This window comes from Heterocephalus glaber, unplaced genomic scaffold (assembly GCF_053883595.1).
Source record: "Heterocephalus glaber isolate CG9 unplaced genomic scaffold, H.glaber_assembly_v1.0 deba00001509, whole genome shotgun sequence".
Taxonomy (NCBI): domain Eukaryota; kingdom Metazoa; phylum Chordata; class Mammalia; order Rodentia; family Bathyergidae; genus Heterocephalus; species Heterocephalus glaber.
In genome coordinates this window covers 5,167,553-5,190,913 of record NW_028258325.1, presented here as the reverse complement: position 1 = coordinate 5,190,913, position 23,361 = coordinate 5,167,553, and the positions used below count along the sequence as shown (strand labels likewise).

At 58.4% G+C, this 23,361-nt stretch overlaps 2 protein-coding genes across 11 annotated transcripts in view; one reads left to right on the top strand and one right to left on the bottom strand.

Annotated features, from left to right (window-relative positions):
* Nsg1 (neuronal vesicle trafficking associated 1) lies at positions 1 to 22,021 on the top strand. Of its 3 annotated transcripts, none has more exons than XM_004847300.3 (5): positions 1 to 148; positions 457 to 611; positions 3,338 to 3,454; positions 16,111 to 16,221; positions 20,324 to 22,021. In XM_004847300.3, the coding sequence occupies exons 2-5, from the start codon at positions 483 to 485 to the stop codon at positions 20,522 to 20,524; spliced, it is 558 nt and encodes a 185-aa protein (XP_004847357.1). In that variant the 5' UTR covers positions 1 to 148; positions 457 to 482; the 3' UTR covers positions 20,525 to 22,021. The 3 variants fall into 3 exon arrangements, with proteins under 3 accessions (XP_004847357.1, XP_004847358.1, XP_012928501.1); XM_004847301.3 differs by having other exon boundaries at positions 11 to 148; positions 454 to 611; XM_013073047.3 differs by having other exon boundaries at positions 77 to 333; positions 454 to 611.
* Stx18 (syntaxin 18) overlaps positions 21,939 to 23,361 on the bottom strand; it is a 105,803-nt gene continuing 104,380 nt past the window's right edge. For all 8 annotated transcript variants that reach the window (XM_004847302.4, XM_013073046.3, XM_021260303.2 and 5 more), the window contains one exon: positions 21,939 to 22,877. In XM_004847302.4, the coding sequence (XP_004847359.1) occupies positions 22,782 to 22,877 (96 nt within the window). In that variant the 3' untranslated portion in view covers positions 21,939 to 22,781. The remainder of the gene's footprint in view (positions 22,878 to 23,361) is intronic.

The following is a 23,361-nucleotide window of genomic DNA, read 5'->3' as shown; positions in this document are numbered from 1 at the left end:
GAGGAGGGGGGGGGAAGCGCGGATCGCGATCGCTGCGCCCCCGCCCGCCCGGCCCATGCGCGCCGCCTCCGCCATTGCTGCGCGCGGGAGCGGCCGACGCGGAGGCTCGGAGCGCGCTCGGAGCCCAGACCTGCGGAGCGCGCGTGGGGTGAGTGCGGCCGAGGCCCGGCCTTGCCGTGGGGATGGGCTAGGGGCCGCTGCTGTCCCCGAGTAGGAGGCCCGGGGCACGCGGCGGCTCGTCCACGGCCGCGGCTCCGGGAGGGGGGACGCGTCCAGAGGGGCTGGGCAGGGGCGGCGCCCCCTTCTCGGCTTCATCCCGCCAGAGGAGAGTCGGTAAACAGCCCGAGCTGCCGTGCCCGCTCGTCCTCGGGACCCCTCCCCTGTGCCCGGCCGTCCTCCCGCGCCCCGCCTGGGCCTGCTCGCACGCGTGACCCCCGCGCCACCCTCTCTCAGCAGGCGGCAGCCTCGAGTCCACCGGAACCATGGTGAAGTTGGGGAACAATTTCGCGGAGAAGGGCACCAAGCAGCCGCTGCTGGAGGATGGCTTCGACACCATTCCCCTGATGACGCCCCTCGATGTCAATCAGCTGCAGTTCCCGCCCCCGGATAAGGTAAGCCCCCCACCCCCGGCGCCCTCCGCTGCCGGGATGCGCACCCCTAAATCTCCCGTGGCCGAAACAAAAGAATTGTGGCGTGCGCCGGGGACGCGAAGCGGGGTGGGGGGTGGGGGTGGGGGCTCGGGCTGGCAGAGGGAGGCCGGCGAGGACAGTGTACCCGGCGCGCTGGCTTCTGGATCTAGTGATGTTGGGGCCCCTGCCTTGGGTGTCCGCAGTCCCTTCTTGATTTTTGGAGGTCAGGCCGACGGGGAGCGACCCCTGGTCCCCTAGCTGTCCTGTACTTCCCTTGCCCCTGGCACCAGCGGGGGTTCGGGGGCGCAGCTGCCCCTGTGCCTTGCGGAGTGGTCCCGTTTCAATCTGATTGGCCCACTGAGGCGGGGGCTTGGCCGGCTGGGCCCTCCCTCGGGACGGCTCCCCTCCTGGTCCTTTCTGCCGCGGGCTGACCGGCCTCCCTCGGGCGGGCTGCGCCATGTGCAGTGTGAGCTCTCCCAGGCCCTCCTTCCTTCTTCGCCTTTCTCTTTGTTCCTTCTGTGCGGCGTCCAAATGAGTGCCCGGGCTCGCTCAGGATTAGTGTAACCGGGGACAACCACCGTTAGTCTTTCCCGGAGCATTTTTGCTGAATTGAAGAATGCCCTCTTTGGGGGGAATATAGCATCCAATCAAGTCGTTATCTCTCCAGTAAGAGGGTATGCAGAGTTAACAGAAGGTTAACAGGATCTTTAAAAGGCTTGACAACTGTATTGCAAGATTCATCAGAAGCCCTAAGCAGGGCTACCTTTCCCACCCTCCTGCTGCGCTCTCCTTCCCCACCCCCATCCCCCAGTCTTTTACATTTATTGTCTCCTCTGGTCCCTTGTGGAGAGAGGCTCTGACTCAGGGCTTTGCGAGCTGCCTGCAGCGGCAGGGTGGGGTGGGAGGTGTCCCTGTGGGGTCGTTTTCCTGGAGGTTTCTTTGTTCCCATGGGGTCCCCAGAGATTATTCAGCCTCCCAGGGAGCTTTTGTCCCCTACCGCTATTGTCTGTGATTTGGGTGGGGGGCTGGCAGCAGGTGTTTCCGCTGGGGGAAAGGGGGATCCGATGGTCATACCTGTGCACGCCCGACCAAGCGGGGGCCATTCTAGGGTGCTCAGGGGCCAGGCTGGGCTTTGCAGAGAAGGGGCTCACCTGAGGCTTCTAGCGCCACTCCACCCCTCCCTGTGTGAGTGCCAGGCTGGTCCTGTTAGCAGAGCCTGGCCTGATGCCCTCCTCCCCTCCAGCCTGAATCCCCAGCTGCTCGGTTCAGGTGCCAGGAATCCTGTGTCCTGAAGCAGCACCTCCGTCAGGTGACCCCTTCTGCTTGGCCTGAGCCCCATCGAGCTTTAGTCTGTTCCATTCCAGAACTGTCTGGCACAGCTGGCGTATTACGAGAGTAGTGATTCAGGCAGGTATGGAATCCTGGCCAGCCGGGCCAGGTGCCCAGGGGTGGCCTGGGTGTCTCTGGAAGGCACCAGTCTCTCATCCCTGGGAATGTTGGAACTGAGGGGTCCCTGGTGGACAGGTGTGTCCCAGAAGCGAGTTCTAGCAGGGACTGATGGTTGGCCTAGCAGGCTACCGAGGTCATAGATGAGGAGATGGAGGCTCAGCACGTTCCGGGCTGTGCCGAAGGTCACTGCGCTGAAGGTTAAGGCTGCCCGTCCAGGACGCACAGTTTCTGGAAGGGTGTCTCATTCCACTTGGTTTGTAGCCGGATCTCTTACCCGGAACCACATCGACTTGTGTTGCCAGCAACCTGGGTTCAGGGAGACAGCGTCACCTGCCCCGGGTGCACACACTGGGAGACTGGAACCGAGGGGCCATGTCACAGGAGGCCAGTGACGGCAGGGACCATCCTGGCTGACGTTTGGTGAATGCCTGTTCTGCCACTTTGTAGGCTGAGGTTCCTCAGTGTGACAGCACTGTGAGGTCACTGCCAAGGTTGCCCCATTTTGCAGATGTGGAGGTGAAGGCTCAGAGTTCAAGGGACCTGTCCGAGCTCACCTAATCTGTCACTGGCAGATGCAGACTGAGTCTGGTGAGAACACTGCCAGGCTCCCCATACTGGGCTGGGATTCCAGTTTCCTCCTCAGTCGCCTGCTGAGATGAGCCTTGTTCTCTGTTCACTACATGCAAGCCCAAGGTCACGTGGCTAGATGGATGCCTTGGGGATTTGAGGACGGCAAGGTGACACCAAGTGCCAACTCAGGCTGTGCACCCTCCCCACCGTTGGGGAGGCTGCATGTGGACGAATGAGGAGCAGTGCATTCTGACTGTCTGGTTTTGCCTAGGGCGGGTGGGTGGCACGTAAGGGCCTTGGCAAAAGCAGACGCAGCCTCCCAAGTCCCTAGGCCAAGGCAGGAGCTCTGCTGGGTGGAAGGAGCAGTGGATTAGGAGTCAATGTCGAGCAGCCCGCACCCTACCATTTATTAGCTGCGTGACCTTGGCCAGTGCAACTGGCCTCTCTTCTCGCTGTTGTACCGGTTCCCTCCGGGGCTTGTGCTCTGGGTTCTGAGTGGGTTTTGCTCCGGAAGTGATGGCTCGGGGAGGTTTCCGGTAAGAGGTGGCTGTGCTCATTCTGTTTGGGAATTGCTTCCAGGAGAAACAGTGGCTTTGGACACGATTGTGCCCAGACCCGCCCGCTTTGGGCCCAGGTGTCCGAGCACATCTGGGTCACCACTGACGGGTGCTGCTCTGTTCCCTGCTAAGGTGGTCGTGAAGACGAAGACTGAATATGAACCCGATCGCAAGAAAGGCAAAGCGCGTCCCCCCAAGATAGCCGAGTTCACCATCAGCGTCACGGAGGGTGTCACTGAGAGGTTCAAGGTGAGTGGGCCTGGGGTGAGGGCGAGCAGTGACCCACAGGGGTACAGGACAGGGGCCCAGAGTGGGAGTCAACCCCAGCTGTGCAGACGGGCTTCCAGCGGCCCACCAAGGTGTTATCTTGGCTAGTAAAAAATCTTTCCTCCTCTTCCACTTCCAGAATGATCATGTATTACTTATTTTTGTAACAGGGCAAACCCACTCATGAATGTTCTTTTAGACAAAGTTATAATAAACACACGGCAAAGTCACTTGCCAAACATTAAACATTTGCCTGACAGTTCCAGGAAGGCAGCAGACAGTATCAAAAGATTAACACACAGTGCTTACCTCGTGCCAGCCCGGCTCTGAGCCTCTCAGTTGGGTGAGCTCCTGGACATGAGCCCCGGTGGGAGGGGGAGGCAGAGGCATCTAGTGGGCACAGCTGTGTGGCAAGGCCAGGACCCCCTGCCCTCTGCCCTCCTGTGTGTGTGGGGAGGTGCGGAAGGGGCGGGGCCCAGCCAGGGCTGTGCGGAACCTGCTCTGGGAAACGCAGGAGAGGAGGAGAAATGGTGGCCCTGGCTGAGGTGCGCAGGGGTGGATCGGGGACATTGAGGGTCCTCAGGCCTGGAGAGACACCCGACTGGCCCTCTGGTCACCCCTGGTATCCGTCCCTGGTGGTTAATAAAGGAAAGGGAAGCCAGAGAGAGGCTTCCAGGAGTGACTGGGGACCGGTGGGGCCTAAGTGACCTTCATGTCGGTCCTTCCTGTCCCCACACTGCCCCTGGGTCTGCCTGGCTCTCTCCTGCACCCCGGCGGTGGCGTTGGCGTTCACTGTGTGAGCAGTCTCCTCCTCCCGGAATCCCCTACCACTGCCTCCTGAGGCGCAGCAGGCGCTGTGCGGATGCCCATTTCCTGGCCAAGGATGCTAGGAACACAGAAGTCTGCGCTGCGGACCCTGTTCTGTGGCAGGGCATCGTGTGCTGAGATGCCCTTTGGTAGCTCCTGGCTCAGCAGCTGATGTGCGTGAGGCTCATGGCCAGGCCCAGTTGGACTGACCCCAGGTCGGTGCCCGTCCCCTGCTCTGGCTGGTGACATTGGCGTGGGCTTCACCTGCTCCCATGGGCACCTGGAAGCAGCTGCTGACCCAGGTCGAGGCAGGAGTGACCTTGAAGCCAGTGTCGTGGTGTCGGGATGTCCAAGTGTGTCTGGGCGTCTACCCTGATTTGGCCTATGCCTCCCCAGCCTTGACACGTTAGTCCTTGCAGAGCAGGGAGCAGTGTGGCCCCCGAGTGGCTTCTCCATCTGTTGAGCGTCAATGCGTGCCAGGCTCTGGCCCTGCTGTGTCCTTGGTTCATGTTTTTCCCACGAGATCACCTGTAAAGGCCCCTGGGCCCCTTGCCCCAGGCAGGGGTGACGCATATGTGCCACCAGGGCTCTCCGTTGCCATGGCTGGGACTGCAAGATTCCTTGGCTTCTGTTGCCTGGAGCCTGAGGTCTCGGAAGGCCTAGGATGATCCGTGTCCTTTGGGGCCTGGCTGCTGTGGCAGGAGCCCTGCCCAGCTCTGCTGCCACCTCCTGGGGCTCCGAGGAGGTGATGGCTGCCCTTGGTGAGGCTCACGCCCAGCCAGGTGCGTTCTGCACTTAGCTTCTGTCGCCCCTTCATGATTCCCAGCCCATTCCCCACGGGGCCCTCCCCAGCCTCTCTCCACATCAGGCTGTTGAGTCTTAGCTGGTCACAGGTGGCCACGATTCCCCACAACTCTCTGGCTCCAAAGTCAGTGCCTTGATCGAGATCCAGTCTCAAAAATAAAATAAAATAATAAAAAATTTAAAAAGCTAGGAGTGGTGGCTCATAGCAGTAATCCCAGCACTCAGGAGGCTGTGGCAGGAGGATTGCTGAGTTCCAGGCCAGCCTGGGCTACAAGGGAGATCAAATCCAGCCTGAACTCCATAATGAGACCCTGTCTCAAAATACAGACAAACAAAACAAACCCCAAATGACTAAAGGCAGCATCCTCCTGACCACGGCCCAGGCTCCAGCCCCAGCAGGAAGCTCCGCAGCGCCCAGTCCAGACCCGTACAGTGCTGAAGTCCCCTGGGGCCCTCAGTTGGGATCAGTTGCCCCGGCCCGCACGTCGCCGTTGCCCTTCTTGAGGAGGAGGCTGTGACAGCATCTAACCGAGTGTGTATTCCCTGGAGCCCGACTCCGCTTCCAGCTCGTTATGCTTGTTATTGCATTCAGCCTCGTAAACACTGCCCGAGGTGGGTGCCTTTACCATCTGCATCTTACAGCTGAGGGGAAACTGAGGCAGAGCACAGGATCCCAAGGCAGCCTGCTCTGCCTCTGCCCCAGCTTGGTGGGGAGTCTCAGCCCAAGGGGACCAGGTACAGGGTGGCTGCTCCTCCAAATGCACCCTGCTTGTTGGATTCAGACCCTGCCCAGGCTGCTGCTGCTCCACACTGTGACTCCGGTGCTTCGGGTCTGCACCGGCTCAGGCCCCTCAGGCCATCCTAGGACAGCTGCCTCGTTCCCCTGTCGCCCCTCTCCTGAGTTCCCTCTCTGGGGAGCTGGCAGGCCCTTGGGTGGTTGCAGGGTGGCCGAGATTCCCCACAACTCTCAAGAAAAAAGTAAAACAGCCGGGAGGGAGTGGTGGTGCCTGCCGGAAATCAGCATTCAGGGGATGTGTTCAGGGGACCTTGCTGTCTGAGGTCCAGAGGGGCGGCCTTGAGAAGTGGAGGCCCCGTGACCCAAGTCGGTGACCTTGGGAAGGGAGCCAGGCCATGGCAACCCTCGAGGCAAGAATGTGGGCCGTAGACTGAGGGCTCGGGGACTCCGAGTACAGACAGAACTGACTCACGGGCAGCCTGTGCCAGCAGACGGCAGCCTGGATACCATCTCCCTGGCGTCCCATGCAGCAGCTTGATAAGTAAATGCATGACTGATGGTGCCACCTGCCCCTTGTGAAGGGGACTTGGCGAGATTTCCAGGGTGTCCCCATGGGCCCCTTGATTGTGTACGCTCACCGTCAGCTGGCTGAGCGAGTCCTGTCTGTGGGCCCGGTTCAGGGGTGCGTCCTTCACATCAGGGAGCATAGAGGCGTGACTGGAGCCAGGCGGCCCTGCTGTGGGGACACGGGAGACCGTGGCCGGACTTCAGCAGCCCAGTGACCTGTGTTCTAGTGCCACCTCCAAGACCTGTTTCCCCGGGTGTGTCTGGGCCGCCTGGGACAAGCAGCCTAACCTGCCCTCCGGGTGGTGCTGATGCTGCTGGGTCTTGGAAACTTCTGGTCTGGCTGGAGCCTTTTGGGAATGCTGAGTGCCTGCCCTTCTGGAACGGTCCCCAGCCTTTCATGGCGCAGCGGCATTTGTGACGTCTCCGGGCGCACGCGCACAAGGAGGCACGTGGCTGTCATGCGGAGCCTGGTCTCTGAACACTGGGCCGAGCGGGTGTGGGAACCAGAAGGTTAGGACGAACGACCTGCCCTTGCTGGCCCCTGTGTACCAGTGCACACCCTGGCCACAGGGCCGCTCCTGCATGCATGGTGCTTGGTTCTCACCCTGTGTGCGTGAGCATGAGGAGATCCTGCCTTTCAGATACCAAAACAACAGGAGAACAGGGTGTTCCCTTTGTCTCTGTCATCGGGCATGCCTCGTCTTCGTGTGCCTTTGGATGGCATCCTTGAAATGACATGTTGTTTTGGATATTACTTTATGATCATCACGCAGGGATTAATCTCTTGGCTGCGAGGTTGCTAGGCTTGTTGCTAGGTAACCACTGGTGGCGGGCGGGGGGGGAAGAGGGGGCTTTGTAAGACTCCGCCATGCAGGGATGGCAGGATGAATCATCCGTGGTGGCCAAGAGTCTAGGCTTCGGAGGCAGCTGGTGTCAGGGAGAGAAGCAGGCATTTAATTAATCTGAGGTGTATCTGTGCCGAGAAGAAACGGGACCTGAGTTGTTTCTCAAATAAGCTCAACCTAAGCATTATTTAAATTGTACTTCCCCTCCCCTGTTCAGAGCAGCGTGTCCTATGCTGCAGGCTGCTGCTTCCTGGACCCCTCCCTGCGTCGGAAGACGGGAAGGAGGGTCCGTCATGGGCAGGGTCAAGGTCCGTTGTGGGGCTGTGGGGTGAGGAGCGGCTGGCTCTTCTCGGAGGCCTACACTCGCTCGCTCCCTGTGTCTGGGAGTGAAGGGTTTGGTGGTCAGTCACGCCCCTCACCGGGACCCTGTCACCTCTGGGGCCTCCAGGGACCACAAGGTTGGCTCTGAACGTGAGCGTCCTTCAGCGTCAGCGCAGGGCTCGGAGGAGAGACGTTTGGTCTTCAGAGCTGGCATGCCTGCTGGGAGCAGTGCCCCTTGGGATCCTGTCACAGATGACCTGGCGGTGGTTGGAATCTCTTTCTCGCCTCCTGAATGACCTTGAGCTTCCGGTGTGCCTGTCCAGTCAGCCCCTGGCGTGTCCCAAGGCGCACGAGTTACGTCTTCACCTTCTGTGATGCTGTTTCCTCAGCAGCGTGTGTCGGGGTCTTCCGGGGTGGCGGTCTTGCCGAAGACCCTGGAATGCATTCGGACACCCGGTGACCTTGAGCCCCGAGGTGCATCCTGCTGGATTTGGCCACCTGCCTCCACGGTGGTAGAGCCCATGAGCTCAGGGTCCAGCTGCAGAGGGGGCCCCACCAGAGTGGATGTTGAGTGGGTTGAGTCATCTGGGGGCGTGTGTCTGTTGGTGTTCACTGCTCTGTGGGTTACCTAAAATATTTAGTGCTGTGAATGCTCGAGGATGTCAGCATTTGTCTTCTTTCTCCAAGATTCTTTTTGGCAGTGCATTACTCAGCAGAAGCACTCATTTCCTCTCTGCTTCCCCTGAGGGAGCGAGGACAGAGAGAGCTGAGTGACAGCCACCACCGCCATCGACCCAGCTCCTGCTCGGCCCAGGGCCTCATAGTGTTGCTTTTCTCTGGCTTCCGAATCGTCGTCTCTGAAAGGCTGACCTTGCTGTCCTCATCTGGAGGAGAACCAAGGCCAGAGAGCTTGAGGTGTGGGGCCAGGGTCACCCAGGGTACCTAGGGGTGACGCAGGAGTTAGACCCGTATCCATTTGACATGGCAGAGCCCAGGCGCCCTGTCCTCTGTAGCTGGGGGATTGTGGGTGACTCTGCTGCTGCAGACATCCTGTGCCCCTGTCCCTCCTACAGTGGGCTGGTGGCCCCAGAGTCCCCTGGCAGGAGCGGTGGCCCCACACCAGAGGGTGCAGGGAATCCCATGCCTTCCTCTGCAGCTGGTCCTTGCTGGAGTCCTTGCTGATTCGTCAGAGAACTAGTGAGGGGCTAGTGCCTTGGCAGTTGAGTGACTGTATGATTGATGCCTTCACCGGGATGCTTCTATGAATGACAATGGACAGAGCAGTCAGGGTGCTGGGCAACAACCCCTGGGATGGTCCCAAGCCCCCTAATACACTTGCGACAAACTTCACTGCAGGCCCACTTCCTGTTTGTATTTGCTCCTGGATGTTCTGTCCGGAAAACACCCCCAGGGTTGCCTCTCACTTCTTCTACAGGGCTGCTATGGTCTGGGGCAGAACAAGCTGATCAGGACCCCTAGCAGCTTGTGATACCCAGCTTCCCTCCTCTAGCCCAGTTTTTTTTTTAATGTGGTATAATATATATGGCACACAGGTTACATTGTGTTTAATATACTCACTGTGATGCCCAACCATCAAGCTATCTGCTTCCAGAATGTTTCCATCGCCCTGGAAGGAGACCTCATAAGCGTGCCTCTGACAACCACCAATCAGTATTCTGTCCTCATGGATTGCCTTGTTCTGGACATGTCACATAAGGGGACTCTTACAAGATGTGACTGTTCTGTGTGGTTCTTCCGCTTAGCGTGGTGCTTTCCAGGTGTGACCAGTTGTCACAGGTGCTAGTTCTTTCCTGTCCGTGGTGGTGGGCAATAAATATCTTGTTGTATGGATGTGTGCACTTTGTTTACCCTCTTACCTCTTTTTGGACACCTGGGTTGTTCCTACCTTTTGGCTGTTGTAAATAGAGAATCCACAAACATTCATATATGTGTTTTTGTTTGAACACGGTTCTTTGGTGTATATACCCAGGAATGGAGTTGCAGGTTCCTGAGATTTTATATTTCACGTGGTGTGGAACTGCCAACATGTTTTCTAGAGCAGTGGCACCATTTTCCATGTGTGTCAGCAATGGATAAGGGTTTCTGTGTCTCCATAACCTCACCAGCACTTGTTATGATTTTTAAATTAGTGTCATCACTGAGTAGGAAGTGGTGTCTCACTGTGGTTTGGATTTGCATTTTGTGGCTCAACTTTTATATTTAGGTCTCTTATTCATTCCAACCATTCATTTTTGTTTATGGCATAAGGATCCACCTTCATTCCTTTGCATTTGGACATACGCTTTTTCTAGCACTATTTGTTAAGAGATATTTTTTTGCCCCAGTCAATGGTCTTGGCGCCTTTAATGAAAGTCAGTTGGCCACGGACAGTTTTATTTCTGGACTGTTTGCTCCAGTCCATTGATTTATATGCCTTTTCTATGCTGGTGCCGTGGTGTTTTGATTACTGGAGCTCTGTAGTAAGTTTTGAAATTGGGTCCTCCAGTTTGGTTCTTTGGTTTCAAGACTGTTTTGGACTCTTCAGGGACCCTCAGTTTCCATTTCTCCAACAACAAAAACATCATCATTAACAACAACAATAAACAACAGCAGCGAAGGCCATTGGGATTTTGCTAGGAATTGCATTGAATCTCTAAATGAGTTGGACAGCGATTGTCATTGTAATGGTATCAACTCTTGCAATACATGAACAAGGGTATCTTTCCATTGATTTTGAGCCTCCCTAATTTCCTTCAGCAATGTCTTAGTTTTCGGTGGACAAGTTCCTTCACTTTTTAACATAGGCAGTAAACTACAGTGCTGTTAGCAGGACCTGTGATTTTTGTCTCCAGTGCCCATGACGGGGCTTTTTGTGTCACCAAGACCTTGGGATAATGTGTTTGCTCATCTTCCTTTTGAAATCACAGTACATATAAGATCTCATTGTTTAGTGTGTTCACAAAGAAGCACACATATGCCAAAATTTTATATTTCACAATATTTTGATAGCAGGACTTCGGTATAAGTGGCTTTCTTTGTGAGTGTTTGTGTAGCATCCCATGCATTTGAAACATCACCCTGAGGAGCTGTGCTGTTACCTGCGGCCAAAGAAGTCAAGGGCACCAACGTCATGGTACTTCCCTATGTCTCCACCTCTTTTTTATTGTTCTTTTTTTATTTTTTGAGATAGAGTCTTGCAAAATTGCTAAGTGGCCCAGGCTGGGCTCAAACTTCCATTCCTTCTGCCCCAGCCTCCCAGAGTGCTGGGAGCACAGGCGTGTGCCACTGCTCCTGGCTTGTGTTTTGGTTATCTCCAGCTCCTCCTTAACTGCTTCTTCCCCTTTCCCTTGCCTCCCTGCTGAGCCCCCTGAAGCCCACCCCTCCAGGCTGCCTCTGTCTCCCGAGCCTCCCTTGGCAATTCCCAGCCAAGATCACCTAAGAAGTGCCTCGACCACTTGGGGTCCCCAGAAGACACGAGAAGGCAGAAAAAGAGAAAAGTAAAGGACGCTGTGATGCAGTCCAGGCTGGATTCCTTATGGAGTCATTCTTACTGTATCATTTTTTCCTTCTGATTCTCATACAAAATGAAAAGGAGAACACACTCCTGGGTCCCTGCCAGCATGGCGGCTGAGGTCCGGCCTCCCATGCCCCGGGGAAGTTCCTTGTTCCCACCAGGGCCCCGGTGGCCCGGTGGCCTTGGCCCTTGAGTCCACAGCCTACCCCCAGGAGGCTGGGTGTGGGGGTCAGGCACTGTGTGGTGGAGGAAGAGCCACCCTGGACCTGCTGCAGGCTTAATGAAGCTGAGAGGATCCCGTGTTCTCTGTAGACGAAGCCTGAGTGGGCTGCAGGTCCCAAGGGCGGCTTGGCAAGGCTCAGGGGACTGGATTTGTGCCCCTCCTTCACTCCCATACCCCGGAGTCAGTCGGAGGCCTTCCCTGCCCGTGGGGGTTGTGGGAGAGGCCACCTGAGCGGGGAGGTCCATGTCCTTGGCCCTTGGCCCTTCTCTCCTTTAGATCAGCAGCGCCCCATCTTCCAGGCCCCTCCCCGCCCTCACGTCACCTACTTTGTCGTAGGCCCCCTCCATGAGGTCCCCTGTGACGGGTAAGCCGGGTACCTGCCCCGAGAGAGGTCTTGGACTCAGGGCCGGGGACCTCCTCACTGCTGCTCCGAGAAGAATGTCGGAGAGAGGCCAGAGCAAGCAGAGAAAAGGAGAGCGAATCTGCCCTTTCAGTGATTATATCTTCGGTGCCATGATTGACCTCGGGGCCTCATGGGCGCTAAACAAGTGGTCTGAGCTACACCCCGACCCTTACTTGGTAGGAAGTAGGGTCCTGCCAAGTTGTCCAGACTGGCCTAGGACTTGTGAGCCTCCTTCCTCAGGCTCCTGAGGAGCTGGGATTACAGGCGTGCATCACTATTCATGGCTAATTTTGCCTTTTATGGGAAACCCACTCTTTGGACAAGGGCATTAATCTAGTCCTGAGGTGGAGCCTTTCAGACCCAGTCTCCTCTGGGTAGGCCCTGGCTCCTCATACTCAGTGTTGGGGAGTGAGTTCCCCAAACATGGCATTTTGAGGGGACACATCCCAAGCACAGCACGGGGACTAGGATGTGGATGTCTTTGGGGGCCGTTATTCCACCACCACAGCAGGCTAGATCACGGTCCTCCAGCAGCTTCCCTCTGGCAGGCTGCGGTGCCATGTGTGGATGAGGGCTCACTGCTCGCCTTCTGCCCGGCCCCAGGGCCCTGCCTACCCAATGCAAGCACAGGCGCCCTTCCACAACTGAGGAAACTGTGTGTGGGCTGAGCCCATCCAAAGGTCACTATGTGTGGCTGAGCAGGGTTTGAACCCAAACCCAGGCTCCTCTCTGTCTTGGTACCACATGGCTACTCCCCCTTTCATTTTTTTGGCCAAAGTCTTCAGAAGATGGTCGAAAGATGAAGTTTCGCAGGGCTTTCCAGGAATCACAGAGCGATGCTTATCAAGGCAGATCGAGCCTCAGGGGACTCGAAGGCTGGGAGGAAGCACCGATGCCTGGCTCAGTAATTTCACCCAGCTGTCTCACGGGGAAGGGGAGGTTCATGCCAGTCTCCAAACTGGGACACTTTGTATTGAATTAGGACAAGGAGATGCTTGGTGCCTCGATGTCTGTATGTAGGATTGGTGTTCAGAGAGAGGCTCGGGTGTTCCAGAACCTTCTGGCTGAGGAGAGAAGGCAGGGTGACCTGGTGCGGCTTCCACAACACAGTGACCCAAAGCGGAGTGCTTACAGCCATAGAAACCTAATCTGTCATAGTTTTGAGTCTGGAAGTCTGAAATGAAGGTGTTGCAGGGCTGGGCTTCTCTGGGGTCCTGCAGGGGAGGGTCCACCTGCCTTTCCCTGTCTCCGGGGATTGCAGGCCTTGGTGTGGCTTGGCTTGTGGACCTGTCACTCTGGTCCTCAGTCTGTGTCTCCATTTCCCTTTTGTATAAGGACACCAGTCAAATTGGAACAGAGGCCAACCTAACGACCTCAGCTTGATCAGATCTGCAAAGGCCTTGTTGCTGAACAGGGTCACCCTCGCAGTCCTTGTGGTTAGACTTTAACCCCTTTTCCGGAGGGCCTGTAAGGGGCCAGGCTGGGGGCCGACAGCAGACCGTCTCCTGATAAGCCACTGCCTCCCATTCCAAGATGAGATAGGAGCCCTGACAGGCCAGGCCACCTGCTCAAGGTCATGGTCCACATCGTGAGGTCAGGACAGCCCCGAGCTAGGAGGGGACCCTTCTGGAAAGGCCCGTGGTGCTGTCTCAGCCATGACAGAGAGGGGGATGGGTGCGCCACAGCAAGGAGGGGCTTCTCTGGGGTCTGCAGAGGCCTCTGGAGGAGAGGATGGCGGGCTGGGAAGTGCGTCACGGCCCCGTTCCACCTGCTGACTCGGTTTCTTTCTTTGTCCTCCTCCCGACAGCTCCAGGGACTGTCCCGCGTTCTCATTTCTCGGTTCTGTGAGCTCCTTGGCTGCCAGGCTTGGGAATCCTGCAATAAAGGCCCAGGCCGGGTTCCAGAGCCTCGTGCGGAAGTGGTTCCCCCACAGCCTGCTGGGAGGGCTGGGCTATTTTTAAACTCTAGCAGGTGGGGCACCATGAACCTGGCTCCCGAGTGGCTCCTAGGTTGAAGGAGTAGGTGAATGATGTCCCATCTCAGTCCACCCTGAGTGACACAGCCCCGTAGTGGGGACTGGGGCGACAGGCAGGGGTGGGATGACCTGGGTCGAGGGCCGGGTCCGCCATCTGGGTGACCCCAAGTGAGACACAGGACAACAGCGATAATAGCATAGCAAGAGCCACACCTGCTGTGTCCAGCACACCAGGCCCTGTCCTCAGGGTCCTGGCACCAGGCCAGCTCCTTGGCCCTCCCAGCAGCCCTCGGTGACTGCTGTCCCAGCCGGTGGACTGGGAGCCAGAGCCGCAGGGCCGTGTACCTGTGAGCCCTGCCCTGTGCCGTGCCGCTCCCTGGCACCAGCGAGGTGCTGCACTTGCTTCTCCAGCAGACCCCAACTTCCTGCTGCTCCAGGCTGCACACCGCCTTGCATCTGTGGCCAGCTGGGCCATGAGCTATTGGGCCCTGGTGGGCACTGTGCCCCGCAGGCCCTGAAGGCAGCCTGCCCATCCTGTGTGCATCCCAGCGCCCATGCGGCTGCATATGCAGTGCGTGTTGCCCATGCAGAGCAGAGCCTCTGGCCTTCAGCGAGGGTGACAGTCCAGGGGGCCACAGAGGGTGGAGTAGGGCTGGGGACTGGGGTGTAGCGGGGAGGCCAGACCTGGACCAGGCAGGACTTAGAGTAGGAAGGGCCTCCTGGGGGGCCATGTCTCATTCCACCTGCCGTGGAGTGAGCCGCGGAGTGAGGGATGGGGATTTGAGGGCCATGGCTGTGCTTTGTGACTAGGGTGGGGCCTGGGCAGCCGCCCTGACCTGGGGAGCGTGGCCAGGGCGCCTGCACCCAGAGCTGTGCCGCAGGGCCTCACGAGGGGGCGGCGCCCACAGAGGCCATGCCCACACCCCCTTGACCTGAGCCACCCTGCCTTCCAGCCTCCAGCTGGGGTTCCCCGGAGCAGGGATGCGGCCGGGCAAATCTGAACCTTGGAGATCAGGAGCTCCCGGAAATGGAGGCAGGGTGCCTGTAGTGACACTGACAAGGTCTGGAGCCTGGCGGTGACTGGGCAGTGTCGGAGGCCTTGTCCCACATCCTGGGAGAGCGGCTGTGGTAGGCGGGGCTCCAGGGCGTCTCAGCGTGAGTGTGTGGCGAACCCAGCAGGGGAACAGCCCTGGTGCAGGGGGCTGCAGGTGTCCACGGGACATCAGAGTTCACAGGGGGGCTGGCCTCTGCCTCCAGGGAACGCGCTGTGCGGCGTGGCTCACGGCACACTTCTTACATCTTGCGTCTCCTCTTGTTTCTCCTGGCCGGCACCTGGATACTTCTGTTCCCCTTCACAGGTGGGAAGGGAACCCCACTCCTGCTGTGGACCTAAGGTGACGTTTCTGAGGCCCGCAGGGTGCACGGCACCTCGCTGGGTCCACTCAGATGAGCCAGGGCTGCACCTGGGTCTTTTCGGCAGCCCCAGGAGGCAGCAGGGCCCCCTGCTCCCCACCCCTGGTTGTGAGGTCTGTGTGTGGCAGTGGAAGGGGTGGGAGGTAAGGTGCCAGTGTCTCCTGGTCTTTTGCTGTGCTGTGCCTGTCTCCCTCCTGATGGCCACCGCTGCTCACCTGGGCTGGTGGGGGCCACTCACCCTTTCACCTCATGCTCTCACCCTGCCGGGCTTCCTAGCAGCCGGGTGAACATCTTCAGGGTCCCGATGCAATGTTACCTGGGGTCCTGGGCCCAGTCCCTTCCAGCAGGGACGGGTCTCCTGCCTCCGCGCCTGCTGTCTAGCACGCTGCGGTGAGTTCCGCTGTAAACAGCAGCTGAACTATGTGCTGGACCAGTGGAGGTCTCAGCATAGAGCAGTGAAGAAAACCAATCCCCGATGCTGTGGACACGAACTGAACTGCAGGGCACTGTCAAGAGAGAAGGGGCAGGGCTGGAGATGTTCTGTCCTTCTAGGTCAGCTGGTCCCAGTGCAAGGGCAGCCAGGTGTGCGAGTGGCGCTGTGTCCCAGCCCTGAGCCTGGGGCTCTGGAGGGGTCCATGGAGCAGGTGTCCCGGGTCGGTGACTGGGCATGGCACAGCAGCCTGGTCTCACGTCTCAGTCTGAGTTGCCAAGGAGAGGCTTGGGCAGTACCCAAGCTTTGCAGTGTCTATACCCAGCGCTTTCTCTGCAAGCCTGGAACGCTAGAAACAGCTTCAGAAAGGTGAAGGAGAGGCATGGACATGGTGAAAATGAGAACAGTGTAGGGTGTACAAAATGTCCCGTGAAAAGCGATTGTCCTGATCTTGTCCCCAGCTGCCCTCCGCAGGATCTTCCTGCCTCTTCCGGAGTTTTACACATGTTGGTACAGTGTGCGTGTGTGCACGTGTCTGCGTGCACCTGTCTGCCCGGCCGCCTTCTCAGCTGCTCCGATGGCCCCTACCTCTGCCTGCAGGTCTCGGTGCTGGTCCTCTTTGCCCTGGCCTTCCTCACCTGTGTGGTCTTCCTGGTCGTCTACAAGGTGTACAAGTACGATCGTGCCTGCCCGGATGGGTTCGTCCTCAAGGTAAGCTTTGTTTCCCCCTAGGAGTGGGGCACTTAGCCGAGGTTCTCTCCCTTGACCTTGGAGCTGCTCCTGTGTCCCTCCCAGCTGGCTGGGGAGGGCCCTGGGCAGCAGGGGCCCTGTGTTCTGTCCTGACAACAGGAGCCTCACTGATAGCTGGGCAGGTGGGCAGAGGGCAGGAGCGATGGGTGGAAGGAAACTCCTGGCCTTGACCTAGAGTCTGGGGAAGAGAAGGCAAGAGGAGAGGAGAGGGGAGGGACTCTGGGCCACAGGAAGGGGGAGGACACACAGGCCCATGCAGAGAGAGGGGCACCGCCCGAGCTGCACAGGGCCGGGGAGCAGGCTAGATGCTCCCAGCCCCACTTCTGTGGCTCCACCGTGGGTCCTGCGCTCAATGCCTGCAGAAAGGTTCACGTCACCTACCACTTGGCCCTCAGAGCCCAGGTGTGGGCCAAGGAATCCACACAGGGCAGCAGGACTAAGGGAGGGAGAAGATGACATGCTTGCTGTGGGCTCCTGTCTCCTGAGTGCTTGGGCACCCTGGACGTTCCGAGCCTTCCAGGCATGACCGGAAACACTGGTCCTCCCAGCGATTGGCACGCTGAACTCCAGGCACCGGTGTGAGCCGCCCGGCCCGGCAGCATCACTGGGTGCTTTGGACTTGTGTTTTGGGACATGAGGACTATACCGCCACACAGGTAGCGGGAGAGCAGAGTTCCCGGGGCCCAGCCAGGACCCGCTTCCTCCCACACTGTGCTACCCTGCAGGGCTTCTGACTGCCGCCTTTGCCTTGCCCAGGTGCTGGGTCACCTCCAGGAGCTGCACAGGCAGAGTCTGTCCTTTGTGACACTCACACCTTCCAGCACGGGCATCCTGAGTGATCATAAGCAGAAGAGAAAGGAAGGGCCTGGGACTGGGGCTGTGGTTTGGGGCCGCATTTCTAGAAGGCTGACGCTGGGGCAGCCCCAGGGTCCCCACCCATCATAGACCCTTATTCAGCGGCCCCTGTTCAGCCCGGGCCCAGCCGCCCGCATCCCCTGAGGCAGCCCCAGGCCCAGTGGAGAGGGGAGGCAGCTACGGCCGGGCTGTGTGGCACCTGGAGCACCTGGCAAAGGGGTGGAGGAAGGGGATGCGGTGGGGACAATCTCTGAGGTCCTCACTAGGGACTGGAAGGGAGAGCCAGGTGGAGAGGGGCGGAGGGGCCGCTGCAGTGGCAGGGAAGAGTGGTCTGGGCGGGGGCTCACAGGGGCTTCTACACCAGGCCCCCAGAAGCCTGTGGGCTAGACACCCTGTTCCGCCTGCATCCGCATTTTACCAGTGGGACCTGGAGGCAAAGAGGCCCCTGGTCATGCTCAGGCTCCGCCTTCTGTTCATTCCGCCCTGGGCACATGTTCACTCAGCGTCTGCCCTGTCCGGTGAGGCGGAGGATCCAGTCAGTGCTGGACAGGACGCAGGGGCCATGTTCCCAGCGGGACGCCCCTGCCTGCCACGTCCAAGTGGCTCAAGCTGAGGATGTGAGGCATCATGAAAGTAGCCAGCTGGCGAAGATGCCGGATTTCCTCTTGCGTATTTTATTGTCTTAATATTTTTGCAGTGCTGAGGGTCAGACCCAGCGTCTTTGCACTGAGCCACTCCCCAGCCCTTTTTATGTTCTGAGACAGAGTGCAGTTAGGTTGCCCAGGCTGGACTCCAGCTGCGATCCTCCTGCCCCAGCTGCTGAGTGGGGAGCCTGTGGGCGCCTCTCCGTCACAGACACGGCAAAGCGGCCACCCTGGTCCTCAACCCGCTCACAGCCGGGATCTCTGTCCATGGCACTAGGATCACTTTCACTCAGCGTGTTTCACACTCATCCCTAGGACCCGAGCAGCAGCTGTATGATGTCACATGAGAGGCCCTGGGCTCCGAGGGTCACAGTGTGGTGCCAGGCGTTGCTGGCTGGCTTCGGAGCACAGTGTGCAGACTGCGGCTGTAGCCCTGGCTCCTTTGCCAGCTCGGACTCTGGGAGGCAGGTCCTAGCCTCCCTGTGCTTCGTTTTCCCTCTTCAGTGAGCATCGTATCTGCACCTTCAAGGGCACAGGAGGGAGCTGCAGTGACAGTAACTGGGGCAGGGGTGACATCCATTCTGCAGCCCGTGTGTGCCAGGGCCGGGACTCACTGGCTGCTGTCCAAATTGCAGACTGCCAGGGGCCTGCTCCGGGAGAAGAGCAGCTTTGGCCCTTCAAGCCTGGTGGGGCTTCCTTCCACTGTCCTGCTCTCTGGGCTGTGACCTCAGGCCAGGCCGGAGACGTGGGCCTGTGTGAGCCTGGGGAGCTGCTTCACCTCTCTGAGCCTCACTTCCACACCTGTAACGTGGGACTAGCGGCACCTGCCTCACAGAGGGAGGCTGTGCTGTAACATCAAGAGGGAGAACAGGAAGTGGGTGCAGACCCAGTCCCTGTGCCTTCGCTACCAGGACAGGGGAGGTGGCCTAGAATCCGCAGGACAGCCCCGAGGAGCAGGTACCCCAGTTAGGAGGCCCAGCAAGCCTGCCTTTAGCACTCAGCCTCAGGGAAGAGGAAGTCCCTGGTGTCCTGGACTAGGTGAGATGCCCCCTGGCCACCCACATCCATGGGCACAGAGGCCACCGTGTGCCCTAGCAAAGGCCTGAGGGGCCTGGAGATGTCAAGGGATTCCATCAGGCCCACCTCACTGCCAAGTAGGGGAGGAGACTGCAGGGGTTTCTTGTCACTAGCCAGGAGCAGGCTGGGGTGCTGTGGGCTCAGCCACTTCCCATCAAGGTGGCCTTGGCCCAGACGCTGGATGCGGCTGGGCCGAGCCTTAGGCTCCGTGCAGAGATGTTGAAATATGGACAGCTACAGTGCAGATTTGCTGAGTTAGACTCGTGAGGAGCTGCTGAGACAGTGACAGATGGAGGCCCCTAGTGACTGGCCTCACATTCCTATCTGGTAAGGAGAGCCTTGGCACGAGCATGAGGTTTGGTTGCTCAGAGACACACATTACAGAGGCCATGACCAGGAGGGAGCTGTATCACCCCACTCGGAATCCCAGCTGGCAGGCAGGGTGGCTCCGCACAGTCCCGCCTCTTGCAGCTGGCCATGAGGGGACATGGGGAGAGCTGAGGCATGCAGCGTCCCCTTAGGGCCCTGATGAGTCTGCTCCCTTGACGTCCACCTGAATGCTGCTGGCTGGAAGTCAGTTACATGACCTCATCTGGCTGCAAGGCAAGCTGGGAAATGTTATCATTTCCTGGGGTGCTGTGTGTCCCCTTTGACTACAGGGAATGGGTGTGAAAGACAGTTGGCAGCCTCTGCACACCTCCCCCGTGGGGCTGGGGTGAGGGGTCCCTGCGACGTGAGCACGAAGACCCCTGTGCCCCACAGTGCTCTACCAGCATCCGCTTTGACAGGTCAGTCAGCTCCTGTCCTGTGAGCAGCCAGCTCAGGTGAGGATCTTAAGCCTTTGGGGCCTTAGACTCTGGATAATTTGATGAGTGTGGAGGGTCTCCTTTCAAAGTGCCACATCCAGCCTTACCGTGGCCTCCCTAGCGGCTGGAGGGGCAGCTTCCTGGTCCAGACCCCACCTGAGCCTCCTCTGCGGCTTCCTACAGCTCCGTGGCTCACAAGGCATAGCCCACACCTCTTCTGTCCCAGCTTCTCCATTCCCCTCCGTGAGCTCTGGGCTCCACCTGTCTGCAGCCTCCTGCTTCCTGGCCTTTGCTCTCATGCCATTCCCTCTGCCTCCTGTGCTTCCTGTCCCTCTCCCTGTGGCAAAGCCCCTGAGGGACCTAGTGCGGGGACACAGTTCTCACCTCGTCCTTGTTTGAGTCAGTGCCTCTGGGCATGCCGAAAGTGCCAGTTGTTTTCCAGTAGTATAAAACTGAGTGATACCCGGTTCGAGGCCTTCGGCAAGGGTGCTGCCGGAGCATCCGCGTCCCGGCACTGGCCGGAGCCTGTTCTGTTGAGGTGTCATCGATGCCGGGCTTCCACGCAGCTGTCCGCTGGGGGAGGACCACGCCTGCCTTTGGTCAGTCTGTGGGTGTGCAGTGGGGATGCTCACTGGCATTCTCCTCACCCCACAGGTGTCTCAGTGGGCTCTTGTCTTGCAGAACACCCAGTGCATCCCTGAAGGCTTGGAGAGCTACTACGCAGAGCGAGACTCCAGCGCCCGGGAGAAATTTTACACAGTCGTAAACCACTACAACCTGGCCAAGCAGAGCATCACCCGCTCCGTATCGCCCTGGATGTCGGTTCTGTCGGAAGAGAAGCTGTCAGAGCAGGAGACAGAAGCGGCCGAGAAGTCAGCTTAGTGAGATGGGCAAGCTCCTTACAATGTGTCACTTGAAGGTAACAAAGGGACTTTGAGGGACATTTCATTAAATATAATTACTGGTAATTTAGAGGTTACTCATTTATGGTGCAATTGCTTCTGTTTGCTAATGCTGCTTTGCAAATAAAACTTGCTGCCAACCACCGATGGGCATAAAACCAAGTGCGTATCAGCATTGCTTAAAGAGCTCTGACGCCACCTTCATGTTAAGGGTTCTTAATTTAGCTCCTTCGCCAGGTTTATTGGATGCTGTCAAAAAATAAATGTACACTGGATAGGTCAGGAGTTTGGACTTCAGATAAATACTGCATTTGGTGGGGTTGAGTTTTTTTAAAGCCACCTTGCTCTCGCACACCTTACTCCACAGCCATATCTGCAGTGATTTCTCACTTTGCTAAGGGCAAGCCCCACTCCTGATTCTCTCGCCTCCCATAGCTGCACAGTGCTGACTGCTGAGACGCGCTGCAGTGACAGGTGCAGAGAAGGGAGGAGAGGGGCCGTCCTGACCCCTCAGTGGGGAGCCCTGCGCCAGCGATGCTCCGTGTGGTCTTAGCACAGCCGCCCCCAGACCACCTCTGGGTCCCCTGTCCCCAGCATCTTGATAAAGAGGGGTGGGTGGAGATGGCAGGGTTCTCTGCAGAGCTTGAGGAGGGGTGGGTAGGGGCAGGCCCGGGCCAAACACTGAACAGGAAGGAACACCGCTGGCCCTTTTGTTAACTCCGAGTATGAATACATTTGCACACGCAGCCCTGCATGCAGGTTTAAAAAAGAAATCAGCTGGGTGGGAAAAGTGACAGTGAAATTGCTGGCAAGCCAGGGGTCCTGTGAGCTTGATTCTGTGAGAAGATGGAATTCCTCTGATGTGGAAACGGGCGGGGAAGGGTGGAGAGCTTGGGGGAGGGTGCCCTGCAGGTAGGACCCCTCAACCTACAGCCTCTGCAATTATGTTTCAGTCTGAATCTTGACATTGAATGCTTACAAAATCCCCAGTTAGATAAAATAAGTGTGTAAGACAATTAGATAGAAAAATGACATTCATTGTTACTTCATGCTATTTGAACGTGTTGTTTCTGGTGGACATGTCTAAAGTTTCACTGTCTTTTAGAAGATCGGAAATAAATGACACATAGTGCAGATGTGTTGCGAACTAGCATGGTGATCACGGTCGCTCCAGTAGCTTCCTGGAATGTGCTTCTGGGGAGAAACACATTTTACCATCCAGGGTGTTTGCAAACAGTGGCCTCAGCATGGTGGGTGTGTGTCAGAGGCATGTGCTGTGGAGGACGTTGTCAAGCTGTGGGGGATGCATAGAGAGCAATCAACATGTGCCAAGGCGAGTCTGCATTATGTACTCACACACGAGGCCCACGGAATCAGCACACCGCAACCCCATGTGTATTTCTGTACATTTATTGGCTGTACATTGACTGCAATAACTTCTGATGTTTCACTCTGTGCAAATAAAGAGCTGAGGGTACCCGTGCTGCCCGAGAGACTGTCTGTCTGCATACCACTGGCGCCTCCCCAGGAGCAGCGGCCAAGGCTCGCGCCCCAGGACGGCAGGCGCTATGGGCACACATGTGGCCTCCGCCTGCCCGCCTGCCTGCCGCTCTGTGGCCCTGCCCCTCGGTGGCCCGCTTCCTTCTCTAAACACTGCCTCCTCGCACCAGTGCTGGGAAACTGGCCTCCTATGCCCATCCCCACCCTGCCGTTAGTGTGGGTGCAGCAGCTGTGGCAGCCCAGGCAGGGGGCGTCCCCGGAACTGCTCGGTCTGGACTCACCGACAGTCAGTGGGTGGCTAGGTAGCATCTATGAATCAAGGCGAGTGCGAATTCTCTTTTCTGTTGTGCCATGGCTGTGTGTCAGCCGACTCAGACTGACCAGAAGCCGCCAGGAAACACAGGCCCAGGGGTCTTCTGAGTGGTGTCACGGGGCCTGGCCTTCCCTGAAGCTGCGGGGGTGGGCAGGGGCAGGACTTCCTCTGAGCCTGGGACAGTGTGGGGAGTAGCCTGGCGGGGGCCCCAGACAGCCAGTTCAAAACTATCTTGCCCATTCTTCCCATCTGGCCCAGGACAGTGCACGGACCACATCCAGTTCTGCACATTCTCTCCGGCTGCTAACTGCCTTGGGTGTCGCTTTTGTTAAGCACATGTCTGTCTCAATCCTGCCGCTCCTCGCGATGCCGTGCCCAGCGCCGGCTGGAGGTCCACGGCATGCCCGGTGCTCGGCCTGCACTGCTAGCTGTCGTACCAGTCGAGGAAGAGCAGGGAGAAGGAGCACATCACCAGGAAGAAGAGGACCCACACGCGGAAGCCTGCGTTGTTTTTGATGGCCTGGGTGGGCAGAGCACAGGCGTTGCCTTGTTACCCACGGCCTACGGTTTCACAGCCCACAGCACAGGGTCCCCGGGCCCTACACACTCTCCTCCCCGTGGCCAGCGGGGCCACTGGGCCACGAGCCACCTTGAACAGATGGCTGCTTAGCAAGTGAGGCCAACAAGTGGGCTGGAGTCCTATGGGAGACAGTGGCCATGCGGTCCTCAGTGCTAAGCCGTGATCTGACAGAAACAGTCCTGTGCTCTCAGGAAACGGGACACCCGGGGACTTGCCACTGTCCTGGGGTCACAGCCTGATGCTCCCTCCATGGTGTCCAGCCCTGGCTCCGGGGAGCTGGCCCAGTGGTGCTGGGAGCGCCCCTCCACCTGGCTGCTCCTGGAGGGCAGGAGCCACGGCCTCTCGCTGCCAGCTGTGACTGCGGAGCCACATGGCTGCAGGATGGGCCCTGAGCTTCGCAGGGGCTGTCAGGCGGCCCCAGGGC